The 14,350-nt window shown below is 44.4% G+C and overlaps 1 protein-coding gene across 1 annotated transcript in view; it reads left to right on the top strand.

Moving 5' to 3' along the window:
• Positions 1-14,350, top strand: part of PKDCC (protein kinase domain containing, cytoplasmic) — a 126,745-nt gene that overhangs the window by 41,299 nt on the left and 71,096 nt on the right. Inside the window, exon 4 of the mRNA XM_030194609.1 lies at positions 11,440-11,519. Within this exon, the coding sequence (XP_030050469.1) occupies positions 11,440-11,519 (80 nt within the window). The remainder of the gene's footprint in view (positions 1-11,439; positions 11,520-14,350) is intronic.

Raw genomic sequence — 14,350 nt, forward strand, 5'->3', positions numbered from 1 at the left:
AGCCTGCAATAATGTACCTGCGCTAACTGATTGACACAGCAAAGCTTACTCTCCGCCCCCAGAATGCCCTCCTTGCGATAAATATTTTTTTGCATGTAGCTTGCGCATGCAGATCACAAAATAACTGATGAATGCCCGAGTGCATCACGTAGTAAACCATTTAAGTTGCAGTTCACCATAGTCCTAAGCCATGCAGATTATTGCAACGGAATCTACGCGGGCTGTAAAGAACAACTCATTAAAAAAACTCCAGACCGCCCAAAATACAGCAGCCAAGCTGATATTCAGCAAAACACGCTTCAAAAGTGCCCCTCCGATAAAAGTTGCATTGGCTCCCAGTCAAAGAATGGATCATCTTCAAAATCTGCACCTTAGTCCACAAAATCATGTACAACGTAATCCCAGAATACATGACAGACCTCATAGACTTACCAATAAGAAACAGTTAGATCATCAAGATCCTACCTAAACCTACACTACGCAAATTGCAAAGGACTGAAATACAAAACAACTTACGTAGCCGGCTTCTCCTACATAAGCGCACAACTATGGAATGGGCTCCCAAAAGCCGTGAAAACAATCCACGATCACTTGAACTTCAGGAAATCACTAAAAACCAACCTCTTCAAAAAGGCCTACCCCAACGACCCCACGTAACCCTCTTCACCTACCAACACAGCATGACTATGATCAAACAGGACAACACGCAATCTTCATCCATTCCCACCCTCCACTTATACCTCATACGATCACTATACAATCTTGTACCTGTTATCTACCGACTAGGCAAACGCCTCTGACGGTACTATGTAAGCCACATTGAGCCTGCAAATAGGTGGGAAAATGTGAGGTAAAAATGCAACAAACAAATAAATAGCTAAAGGACCCCAATAATAGCTATTTGATTTAATTTTTTTTTTATTTAATAAAGTATTATCGCTATTTTCAGCATGTCTAGTTTTCTTGGGACCAACGGGGCAACATGCATAGAAATCTTAACGTTTGTAGTGTTCATTATTTAACATTTTCCTGTTTGCAAAAAGTTAGTACAAGCCCTTGTTTTCCCAAACTCATAATGCTGTTTTAAAGCCCAGTGAAAGTGGAACTTCCTAGTGAGTCTATTTCTGCTGCAATAAAACTGTAGTGTTGTAACTGAAACCTCTACAGTCCTTCAAACGATCAGGTCAAGGTCCTCTACTATAATGTCAGCAACAGGTTAGTTTGGCAGCTTGATCACTCTTGTAACTGCCTGTTTTTGAGATCTGTGTCGCACAGCTTCAGCTTCCAGTGTAGCATAAAGTAGGGAGTTGTGACCTTATAACACAGAAAACTGCTTTCTCCTTACTTATTCCTGCATTCACTTAGTTCTACCTCCGTTTCAGTGGTTTTAAGTGACAGGTCCTGGGGGCAGGGCTGGTGTTAAGATATTCAGGGGCCCAGGACAGAAACTGGGGACGGGCCCCAAAAGCTGGCCTTCAGCCTATGTCTCCTTTAGCTTGGAGGAGGTTTGGGGCCTCCTATGGTATGGGGGACCCAGGGCGATTGCCCTGTTTGCCACCAGCTAATGCCGGCCCTTCCTGAGGTGGGGGCAGAGCCGTGCCGACACGGTAAGCAAGGTAAGCACGGCAGGGGGGCGCCGCCGCACCGTGCTTACCTCGCCCTCCAGCTCCCATGTCCCAACTGCCCGCCCTCTTTTCCCCCCCCCACCAAGATCCCATTCCTTTTTTTCCCTTTTAAATTTACCTCCGTCCGGCAGCACAGCATTAGTGAAGGAGGCGGTGCTCCCGATGTCTCTAGCCAACCTTCCCTTTGCTCAATGTCCCGCGATCATTTTCACGGGGGGTGGGGGCGCCAACTGATAGTCTGCAGGGGGGCGCCAGAGACCCTAGGCACGGCCCAGGGTGGGGGGGAGGGGAGAACAGAGCTTCAGGTGCTTGTATTTTTCATTTATGTTCCATGTTGGGGTTTGGGGGAGGGGGAAGAGCTGACACGAGATCACCTGGATTTTGGTTTATTTAAAACTTTGATAAACCGCTTTTCCTGCATATCATAACAAAGCGGTGTACAATAATTTAAAAAAAAAATGAAGAAGAAAAGAATGCCATTTGTCATAGGAGAGAGAAAGAAAACAGAGATTGATCAAATGACAGCTATATCAGACAACAACAAAAAAAACATGTCATAAACTGAATAAAAACAAACACATATACAGTTTAAACCAGGAACAGTCCTAATGCATCCTGGGCACAGAATCTCCCAAATGCTTCTACAAAAAGATGTCTTCGGGGCTGCACGAGATTTAGGATAAAACAGTTCTAGATGAATGGAAGTTGGAAGGGCTTTCCAAAGAGAAGGGGTGGTACAAGAAAATGAGGCCATTTTAATCCATTATGGGGTAAATTCAAGAAACAGCGCTGAATTGTAGGTACCGGGATAATGCGAGCTGAGCGCGAATTCTGTAACGCAGTTCCACTGCAAATAAACTGGTGGTGGTCTATAATCTGTGCACCAAATTTCCTGCCACATTCGTAACCTGATACAATCTATGGTACTAAGCCATGTAGACTACTTCAATTGAATCTATGCCGGATGCAAAGAACAAATCGTAAAGAAACTTCAAACTGCTCAAAACACGGCAGCCAGGCTTATATTTGGAAAAACGCGATTCAAAAGTGCCAAACCCCTCCGAGAAAAACAGCACTGGCTCCCAATCAAAGAACAAATCGCATTCAAAATCTGCACAATGGTTCACAAAATTATCTATGGTGCAGCCCCGGGATACATGACAGACCTCATAAACCTACCAACCAGAAACACTGCAGGATCAACACGAACATACCTAAATCTCCACTACCCAAGCTGCAAAGGACTCAAATACAAGTCAACTTATGCATCCAGCTTCTCCTACATAAGCACACAACTATGGAATGCATTACCAAAAGCCGTGAAAACAACGTATGACCACCTAAACTTCCGGAAATCACTAAAAACTAACCTGTTCAAAAAGGCATACCCTACCAATCCAACCTAAATGCTTGAATCACTGCAACACAACAAAACCAAAGCTCGTACTGGACATAAATTAACTCTTCCCCTCTTCCCCTTCCCCTAATGTGTCTGTTACACATGAACTTTATCCTACCACTACATCACTTTGTATTTGTTCATACCGGAATTGGCGACCACCTTTACGGTACTATGTAAGCCACATTGAGCCTGCAATTAGGTGGGAAAATGTGGGATACAAATGTAACTAATAATAATAATATCCATACCCCCTTGAAGTTGCGTCCTCTGGAATTTGAGCGCCCAACTTATAGCGACTAAGGGCAGTTATGCACATAGGGGGAAATTCTATATATGGCAGCCGGAAAATCCACGTGGAAATCCACTGCATAAAAATATTACCTTTGCAGGCTGGGATGCCAAGCCCTATCAGCCGAAGACATCTCCTGCAAAAGTCCCAGCAACTTAGGTCCCAACGGTAGGCCGGACTGGCACCTGCGTTTGCCTGCACCCTAGGATTAGAGCCTATGGTTAGTGCCTGAGGCTCAAGATCTGACAAAAAAAAAATGATAATCTTAAATTTAGATCAAATGTTTTAAGGCTCCTAAATTTAGTAATATTTTCAACCAGAAGCTTAACTTCATCAGTTTGACTGAGAATTCTCTGAAATATAGGGGGCAAAAATCTAGGAACCTAAGTGAAGTGTTGAAATGACACCTTGATTTTTACAGCTGGGCACTTTTCCTAGAGAAAGCCCTCTGGATTAGGCCTTGCAGATACAATTTTAAGAAACTTAAGTCTAAAGCAGGGCAGGATTAAGGCCTAGGCAAACTAGGCACAAGCTTAGGGTCTGGGTAATTAGGAGGGGTCCTGTTAAATGTTCAGTGGCTTCCTGAGGAACATTTTTTACTCCTAGTCAGTAAGCTGCTGGCAGAATGGAAGCGAGCTCAGTGCTTATTGAAATACAGTCGGACAACCCATGGACCCTGAAGAAGAAGGCGAAACTTGGGCCGAAGTCGGGCCGTGGATGGGGTTTATATGACTGTATTCAAGTATGAGACTGCCCAGAAACTTTTTCCAGCAGCCAGCTAAGTAACCCATGAATGCTTAATTTGATTAAATAAGAGAAAATAAGTGGGATGCTTAGTAGAGGTTTTTGAGCCAGTGATGATCAGGCAGTGCTCCCTAATGTTCAACAACAACACAAGGAGTACATGCCAGGATTGAGGCTTTTCCACTATAATCAAATTATATCTCATATGTGACGCTATCTATATTTATATAGGAGTCTCCTATTTTATGAGTGCTAATATATGAATGATTGGACTGCCTATAGCTTTGTTTTGATTATCATTAGAATGAAAAGGGAGACCACGGGGACCAGAACCAGCCCTGTTCCTTCTTCTTAACTTGCTGCTTCTCCCTCTGCAGTCAGAACCGTGCAGGCTCACGTTGGTGAGCGTTTTAATATGTATTTAAGATGGCCAGCATGTTTGTTTGCCTAGGGGCCCACCAAAGGGTTAATCCTGCGTGGCCTAAAGAACGACAGAACCTGACTATGAAATTGATGCAATTAATACAACAGCATGTTCCTAATCAGATTTCATCCTTCTGTACCGACTGCAACAGACGTTGTTACTTAAGAGTTAAGAAAGCAAAAAATGGCCTGTTTATGAAAAGCGATGGGACGCCAAGCTGAACTAATGTGAATTTGACTGTGGGAAGTACTGCAGAAAGAAACCCCTGAAGAAGGAAATCCAACCCAAGGAAGACTTGAAAAGAAGGGAACGTGTAACCTAAATGCGTTTTACTTTGCAGCAGTTTATGAAAGCAAGTTATTTTTTTCTCTAAATATATTTCTGCTCTCTTAAGCCTGCATACGCCACTAGATTTCTGTCGAGGTTGCTCAGCGTTGAGTTGTGCAAATTTTGGCGCTGATTCTACATCTGCACATGAACTAATTAGTTAATGGGGTGTGTGTAGGGTTACCATTTTGTGTCCTCTGAAAAAGAGGACACATGTCACGCCCCCTTTGGGTCCTCGTTCCGCCCCTATTCCCCCCCCCCCATCACATAGTCCCCTCCCCCCCTCTCACATACCCCCCCTCACTTACTATCTAGCCCTGGTGGTCTAGTAGCGTCTTCTCTTTGGGGCAGGAAAGAGCCCCCTCTCTCCTGCCCGGAACGCTGCCTGCCCTTGCCTGCTGCATCCTCCTCGGTCTGGCTGGGGATTCAAAATGGCCACTGAGAGTTGAAGCGGCCTCGCGAGAGTTCAACTCTCGGCGGCCATTTTGAATCCCTAGCCAGACCGAGGAGGATGATAGACAGGGGAGGCAGCGCTCCGGGCAGGAAAGAGGGGGCTCTTTCCTGCCCCGAAGACATCACTAGACCACCAGGGAACATGGTAGGGGAGGGGACGGGAGACCAGACCCACGGCGCCGATCGCCCGCCCACACGCACGCGCCTGCCCGCACCCGCGCCCACGTTTGTCCAGAAATCCGGACAAATGTGGGTGCAGGCAAAATCCGCCGGACGCCCTGGACGTGCCCTCAAAAAGAGGACATGTCCGGGGAAATCCGGACGAATGGTCCTAGGTGTGTGCAATTGCCTTGTGTTGGGTGCCAGCGTTTACACCAGGTTTTGGCAGGTGTAAGTGCCACGCCCAAATTAGGCACAAAGTCCTTACATAAGAACATAAGAGTAGCCATACTGCGGTCAGACCAGTGGTCCATCTAGCCTAGTATCCTGTTGTTTAAACAGTGGCCAAGCCAGGTCGCAAGTACCTGGCAGAAACCCATATCATGGCCACATTCCATACTACAAATCCCAGGGCAATCAGTTGCTTCCCCATGTTTGTCTCAATAGCAGACTTTGGACTTTTCCTCCAGGAACTTGTCCAAACCTGTTCCTCCGGCAAAGAGTTCAAGAGCTTAACTGTTCGTTGAGTGAAAAAATATTTCCTTGTATTTATTTTAAAAGTATTTCCATGTAACCTCCATGAGTGTCCCCTAGTCTTTGTACTTTTGGAACGAGTAAAAAAAATCGAGTTATTTCTACTCATTCTACACCGCTCAGGATTTTGTAGACCTCAATCCTTCCCCCCCCCCCCCCCCCCCCAGAAATTTTATTAAGATTTTCAGATAACAAACATAAGAACAATAATGTATAACAATATTGTGAAGACATAGTGAAAACAGTTGATCTGTCTCATTTTTCCAAGCTGAAGAGCCCTAACCTCTTTAGCCTTTGCTCAAAGGAGGGGAGTTCCATCCCCTTTTATCATTTTGGTTGCACTTCTTTGAACCTTTTTGAATTCTGTGTTATGTCTGGGAATGTGAGCCCTTGTGCCCCGACTGAGCACGGTGAAGATGGAGTGACTCCGCACTCGGTCAGGCAGCCAGACAACCCCTAGCTTCACCTGGGAAGCAACCGCCGTTCCCTGAGAGTTGAGCCCCCAGGTGCAGGCGGCCACCAGGACTTCCCGAACCGGCGGGGTTGCATGGCCATTGACCCGACAGGCATGGAGAGCAGACACCGTCCAGGAGCCAAGGAATCAGCAGCGCAGCGAATAGTCAGAGAAACAGTCCAAGGTCTAGGCAGGGAGCAACACAGCGCATAGTCAGGCAACAATCCAGGGTCTGGTACACAGGAATCACAGAAGCAAAGATAGCTGGCTGTAGAACACAGACGTAGACCACGACCTCTAAGCACTAGAAGCCGAAGCAAGGAAGGACTGGAGGCAGGGCTTTAAGTAGTGTAGGAAATTAGGTTCAAACATGTGCAGCTGATCCAAGATGGCTGCCTCCATCAGAAGAGATGCCGTACGCCCAAATATGGGCTTCCTTCCTGAAGCTGCCCATCTCCAAGATGGCTGCCACAACCTGAGATGCCCATCTCCAAGATGGCTGTCCTATCCTGGCGATACCACATCCAAGATGGCGGCTGCATCCTCGAATGCCCATACCCTGCGCAAGCAAGCTGCACCTCTGGAGGAGTGTAACATTCTGTTACGATCGTTCCGTGCAGCGTGCCCTTTGCAGAATACTAGTTTAGCATAGACCTTCCCGGACACTATTTACTAAATTCCGCCCACAGTTTAAAAATTCTATTTCAGTTTTAAACATAACAGAACTTTCCCTTTTCAAATCCCACGTCCTGTAAAAAGAATCAACTTCTTTGATGTACGTTGCTATCTTGTTTGAATGCAAGCCAAGCAGAACTAAACAAACTGATAATATCACACTAATTTTTCTATTTCTTCCTATATGATAGGTTTCACTTGATTATCAGTAATTTAAAGATCAGAAGCCATTGTGGCCTTCCCTTGATCCCTCCATAAGTACATAAGTAATGCCACACTGGGAAAGACCCAGGGTCCATCGAGCCCAGCATCCTGTCCACGACAGCGGCCAATCCAGGCCAAGGGCACCTGGCGAGCTTCCCAAACGTACAAACATTCTATACATGTTATTCCCGGAATTGTGGATTTTTCCCAAGTCCATTTAGTAGCGGTTTATGGACTTGTCCTTTAGGAAACCGTCTAACCCCCTTTTAAACTCTGACAAGCTAACCGCCTTCACCATGTTCTCCGGCAACGAATTCCAGAGTTTAATTATGCGTTGGGTGAAGAAAACTTTTCTCCGATTTGTTTAAAATTTACTACACTGTAGTTTAATTGCATGTCCCCTAGTCCTAGTATTTTTGGAAAGCGTGAACAGACGCTTCACATCCACCTGTTCCACTCCACTCATTATTTTATATACCTCTATCATGTCTCCCCTCAGCCGTCTCTTCTGCAAGGACATCATTGTTCTTTGTTAGCACAAAAATTGCAATATTTGAAGGGTGTTTTTTTTTTTTTTAAATTTCATCAACAACAAAAGGTGCCATAGTAGTGAGCTTTTGAAAAAAAGTGGAGGGGTATTTTCAATATGACATGCGAGTCTGAATTGAGACATTTTGCCAAAAAGGTCTAAAAACCCCCATCTAGCTCACAGCCATAATCAAACCAGAGATTTAATTATTGCTTTGAACTAGATGTTTTCATGCTCAACATGTCCTTCAGTAAGTAACATTTTTGGAAAAAAAAAATCACAGAGAAAAATAAACCTTAGGGACGTCTGTCTGGCAGCATTCTTCTAAACTGGCCACACAGACATCCCAGCAATGTAGAGGGGCAGCCTAGTAGTCAGTGTAGTGGACGTTTCATAAAGGGACCCAGGTACATATCCCACCTAAACCCCTTCATATTGTATTGTGAGACCTCCAGGAACTACAATAACCCTCCTGCTTGCAGGTCACTTATATATTTAGGTACAGGAGGTATTTCTATGTTCCAGCAGGCTCAAATATCTGTAGTGAAATAAAAGACTTAAAGTGGGATTGAACTTGTGTCCTGTTGTTAATTGTCCACTGCACTGACCTCTAGGCTACTCCATCAACTTTCTTAGGAATGATCATAACATCTGAAGCGATCATAGAGCCTGGTATCGACTGTCACACCTTTGGAGGGTGGGAGGGGGTCAGTGGCCACTGGGGGATTAATGGGGGTCACACCTTAATCTCACCAGTGGTCAGCTGGTCAGTTAGGGCACCTTTTCCTGATGTAATCAGCACTGCACTGACCTCTAGGCTACTCCATCAACTTTCTTAGGAATGGCCATAACATCTGAAGCGATCATAGAGCCTGGTATCTACTGTCACACCTCTGGGGGGAAGGAGGGGGCCAGTGGCCACTGGGGGATTAATGGGGGTCACGCCTTAATCTCTCCAGTGGTCAGCTGGTCAGTTAGGGCACCTTTTCCTGATGTAATCAGCTCTGCACTGACCTCTAGGCTACTCCATCAACTTTCTTAGGAATGGCCATAACATCTGAAGCGATCATAGAGCCTGGTATCTACTGTCACACCTCTGGGGGGAAGGAGGGGGCCAGTGGCCACTGGGGGATTAATGGGGGTCACGCCTTAATCTCTCCAGTGGTCAGCTGGTCAGTTAGGGCACCTTTTCCTGATGTAATCAGCTCTGCACTGACCTCTAGGCTACTCCATCAACTTTCTTAGGAATGGCCATAACATCTGAAGTGATCATAGAGCCTGGTATTTACTGTCACCGTCACACCTTTGGGGGTGGGGGGTAGGAGGGGGCCAGTGGCCACTGGGGGATTAATGGGGGTCACGCCTTAATCTCTCCAGTGGTCAGCTGGTCAGTTAGGGCACCTTTTCCTGATGTAATCAGCACTGCACTGACCTCTAGGCTACTCCATCAACTTTCTTAGGAATGGCCATAACATCTGAAGCGATCATAGAGCCTGGTATCTACTGTCACTGTCACACCTTTGGGGGGGGGGGGGGGTGGGAGGGGGCCAGTGGCCACTGGGGGATTCAAGGAGTCATGCCTTAATCTCTCCAGTGGTCAGATGGTCAGTTAGGTCACCTTTTATCTGACTTATTCATGACTGAAGTAGGTCTAGATAAAAACATAACTTCTTTTTTTTTTGCCCTGGACCCTTTTTTTTTTCGAATGCTGAAAAGCATCCAGATTTTAAGGCCACCCAAGTCCCGCCCAAAGCATGTCTCCAACACAGCCCCTTCTGATTTAGATAAATTGTGGAGTAAAGTGTCCCAATTCTGAGTTTTCGAAAATCGCAACTTAAGACATTTTTTGGGGAAAAACGTCCATTGGCCGCTTTTGAGACGTTTTTCTCTTTTGAAAATGAGCGCTGTAGGTTCCTTTAGTGAAATAAAACTTGGCAGTGAATTACAAAACTGTGATATCGCAGATACAGCATTACGACTGTAGAAAGATTAAAATAAACCTGGTTGCAGGAGCTGGTTCATGATAACACATCTGTATGATTGCATCTTTTTTGTTATCTAATAATTGACTCCTGTTTTATCTCTTGTTTTCAAATTCTACATTATATCAAATGCCAGCATTTCAATTTTAAGATTGCTGACTTTATTTTTCCATGGTCACATGGCCACTGAAGTCTATTCATGACTCTAAAACCATAGATCATTAAGCCCTAACACATGCTTAGTGTGCGTGAAAATAATTACCACAACGTGCCATAAAGTGTTTTGCAGTAAGAAAATTGTTTCCTTGTGCTAAACATGCAGTATTTGTTTTTTTAATTTTATGGAGGGTGCATGTCAGAGGTGGAGAATGGGCATGGATGCGCGATCCAGCTAGCGCATTCTGATTACCATGTGCCAACTTTGACTAGCGTGTCCATAACACAGAAGCTCTTAGTGCCTCCTAAATATGGAGGTGAGTGCTCGCCATCAATTTTTTTTTCAGGTTACAGGTGCTAAAAGCAACGAGAACACTTAACCTTGAATTAGAAATACTGGAAATTGCCCTATTTCCTGGGCGCGCTAGAAATGGGCTTAGCATGCTGGAAAATCCTCAGGGGCGGCCCAACCATTAGGCCACCTGGGGCGGGGGCCTCAGGTGGCACTTTTCAGGAGTGGCATCTCCCCTTTCGTGGTGGTCCAAACCCGGCAGGGATTCCCATGCGTTGCCCTGCCGCCAGCACCTGCCTCTTCCCTTTAATTCGGCTGCCTTTCTGATTTAACGTCCTGTTTCGTCAGAGGCTCAGGCAGCTGCAGTAAAGGGAAAAGGCCGGTGCCGGTGGCAGGGAAGCGTATGGGAATCGCTGCCTCTGCCGGGTTTCGAACATGACGAGGTAAACGCTGCAAACAGGCTGGAGGTAGGAAGGAGGGGACAGTATCTTGGCCTGGGAGGGGGAGGCATCTCGGCACGGGGTGGGGAGCAGCACCTCAGTCCAGAGAGGCGGTGTGTTAGCTCCGCCTCAGGCAGCATCTTGCCTTGGGCTGGCTTTGAAAGTCCTGCGTTAGTAGACTTTTTCCTTTTATGGCAATCAAAATCCGACTCTAGATTTGAAGCCGTCAGTAATATGGACATTTGCTTATGAGTCCCTTCCTTGAAACACACCTGAAAACGTCCGATTTGTGTTGATCTTCATGCTTTTTAATACTCATATTTACATGGTTGCTGCTACTTCCTGTTTTTCTTGCAGATCCCGACTTTCCCATCTTTATCTGAAATTCCTTTAGGGTTGAGCTAGGTCTGTAAAAGCTTTAATGGCTCTTGTTTCAGCTACAGAAATGTAATAAAGCCTGTCTTGAGTACCAGGTAGCTTTGCAAGTAGCTATAATCTATGAGTCTTCACAGTGAAGTGATGTATTAATGGAACATTTCCAGGTGGCTACAAGGGTGGCCTTGTATAGCAAAGCCTAAGCTAGGTATGCCAGAGAGCTGTGTGAAGAACCTTAGCTATCTAATTGACTATAGAAGATGTTTATATTTTCTGTATAGCTCTGCAGGAAATGTATTGTAGATGCTTGTGGGTTAAGAGATGCCAATGAACTTATGCTCACGTAGATACTGTTTTGTTTTTTTGTTCTTGCAGATTTTTTTTCACATATCTTCTGCCACACAGCGCACCTTCTTCACTCAGGCCAATGCTGGATGTAATTGTGAACGCTACAGGTAATGCATTACATCTGTACTGTGGGGGAAGGGGGTGGGGAGGGCCTCTTTCTTACATGGCAAAAACTGTGAGTGTCTGCAAGAGTCCTGAACAAAAGCTTCATTCGAACGTTAATGTTCTGAAAATGCAGTATTCAGTGGATTACGTGCATAGCTGTTATGAGAAAGTGAATTGTGATTAGGATTACTCGCATTACTCCGCTCAATTCGTGATAAAGAATCCATCTGTTGGCTTTGGGCACATTTCAGTGATTATTTCACATTTAGTAAGGAACAATTTGCACAGCTTAGGGGTAATTTTATAGAGTCATTGTCACGTTATGAGTCCTCATAAAATACCGACTAAGATATGATAGGCAAAGTTTGGATGGAGCTTGGACAAAGTTCATAAACATGTTTCCGATCTGAGGAAGAACTTATGGGCAACCTTCGAAAGCTAATCAAGAAATGTATTAAGTTATGTCCAATAAAAAAGGTATCATCTTATTTTCTTTTCCATGTTTTATTTTGTTTGATTTCTATTGATTACCTTTCAAAGTGGACTAACACGGCTACCACACCTCTCTACTTAATAAATATGTATATAAGTAATATCATACTGGGAAAAGACCAAAGGTCCATCGAGCCCAGCATCCTGTCCCCAACAGCGGCCAATCCAGGTCAAGGGCACCTGGCGAGCTACCCAAACGTACAAACATTTTATACAAGTTATTCCCGAAATTGTGGATTTTTCCCAAGTCCATTTAGTAGCGGTCTATGGACCTGTGAGGGAGTGCATAAGAGAACCCCGGTTCTCTTTAAACACACTCCCCCACTGGGTTACCTTAAAGTCAGGACAGAGAAATTCAACCAGAAGGGTATGGTTCATCTAGGGAAGATGAAAACCCAGAGCTATGGATAGTCAGAAATGCTCAGAGGGAAGAGCCTCCAGAATGGACCTCCAGACTGCTAAGGGCTGCTGAGGAAGAGTTTTGATTTCTTTATTGTATTGTAACATTTATAACCTGCACTTTCCCACCTGTAGCAGGCTCAATGCGGCTTACATAAAAAACAAATTTACAAGGTAGCACAAAATGGATAAAACATTTGAATATAATATATAACGAGGTGGACTAAGAAAGGAAAAGGGAGGAAGGTGGTAGAGGTAGGGAGCGGAAGAGGGTGTAAGTTGGGTAAAGTGTTGTGAAAAAGAAAGAATGTGTAATAATGGTTCGGAGAGGGATGAATTCAAAAGGGAAAAAAAACCCCAAAACATATTAAGTTCTGCTAAGTAGTCAGATCCAGGTATCACAGATGGATTTCTAATTTAAGTCAAGTCATATGAGTAGGCTTGCTTGAAAAGGTGAGTTTTAAGTAGTTTCCGGAAGGGTAGATGATTATTGACTTTACGAATCGATCGTGGTAGGGTGTTCTGGAGCTTGCTGCCTATAGTGGAGAAATTGGATGCATAGTATGTGTTTTGTATTTGATTCCTTTACAGTTGGGAAGGTGTAAGTTAAGTTCGAGAAGATCTTAAGCTTAAGAGAAGATTTATAGCCTGCAGGATAGGTCAGGCATCCTATATGCTTGTTATGACTTCAAGTAGGTTCTCCGGCCACTAGGTGGACAGGCCTAGCTTATGTTTGGACTAAAAGTTATATTATGTTATTGAGGATTTTTATCTCACCAACTCTCAATATAATAGATTCAAAGCAAGCTAAAATAAACGTAAGCTAAGAAACTGAGAGCAAAGCATCAGGAAATTACAGATATTCAGAAAAAGAAAACACTTTTAAAATAAACTGTTAAAAAGGTTTTTTAAAAGGTAAGGTCCCCCCCCCCCCCCCAGGGTCTAATAAACAAGTATGTTTTCAAGGCTTCATGAAACAGAAAATAATTCTTCATCAAACGTAATTCAAATGGAAGGTTGTTCCAGTAACGAACTGCTAAGAAGAAAAATGATTGAGAAAAGGTGGCCTTAAATCGTATTATTTTAGTTGAAGGAAACGCTAACAGTAGATAATTGCGTCTCCATGAAGTTGTCCTAGATCTCAACACAGTCACTAACTGAGATCCGCCTTCGGGGCGTAAACCTTTCCAAAAAACTTAAATACTAGACAAAGTGCCTTGAAATAACTTGAGGCTTCACAGGTAGCCAATGCAGTTCACCCTGTGAGGGACTTATATGATCCAGCCTAGTTTTCCAAAATATTAACCTTGCAGCTGAATTCTGAACCAACTGAGTTCTGGAAAGTTGTTTAGAAGAGAGACTCAAAGAAAGTGAATTACCATAATCCAATTGTGGTAGGATTGTTAACTGCACAATAATCTTTTAAAATGTTCTTCTAAAAAGGTTAGATCTCAACAAAGTTGTTTTAACTTGAAATAGGCTTTTCTGATCTGTGGCTCCATAGTCATAGACAAATCCAACATCATTTTTATTTTATTTTTATTTTTGTTACATTTGTACCCCGCGCTTTTCCACTCATGGCAGGCTCAATGCGGCTTACATGGGGCAATGGAGCGTTAAGTGACTTGCCCAGAGTCACAAGGAGCTGCCTGTGCCTGAAGTGGGAATTGAACTCAGTTCCCCAGGACCAAAGTCCACCACCCTAACCACTAGGCCACTCCTCCACTGTTGCTACTGTTTGAGATTCTACATGGAATGTTGCTATTCCACTAGCAACATTCCATGTAGAAGTCGGCCCTTGCAGATCACCAATGTGGCCGCGCAGGCTTCTGCTTCTGTGAGTCTGACGTACGTGCAGGACGTCAGACTCACAGAAACGGAAGCCTGCGCAGCCTTCTACATGGAATGTTGCTAGTGGAATAGCAACATTCCATGTAGAATC

This window comes from Microcaecilia unicolor, chromosome 3, assembly GCF_901765095.1.
Source record: "Microcaecilia unicolor chromosome 3, aMicUni1.1, whole genome shotgun sequence".
Lineage (NCBI taxonomy): Eukaryota > Metazoa > Chordata > Amphibia > Gymnophiona > Siphonopidae > Microcaecilia > Microcaecilia unicolor.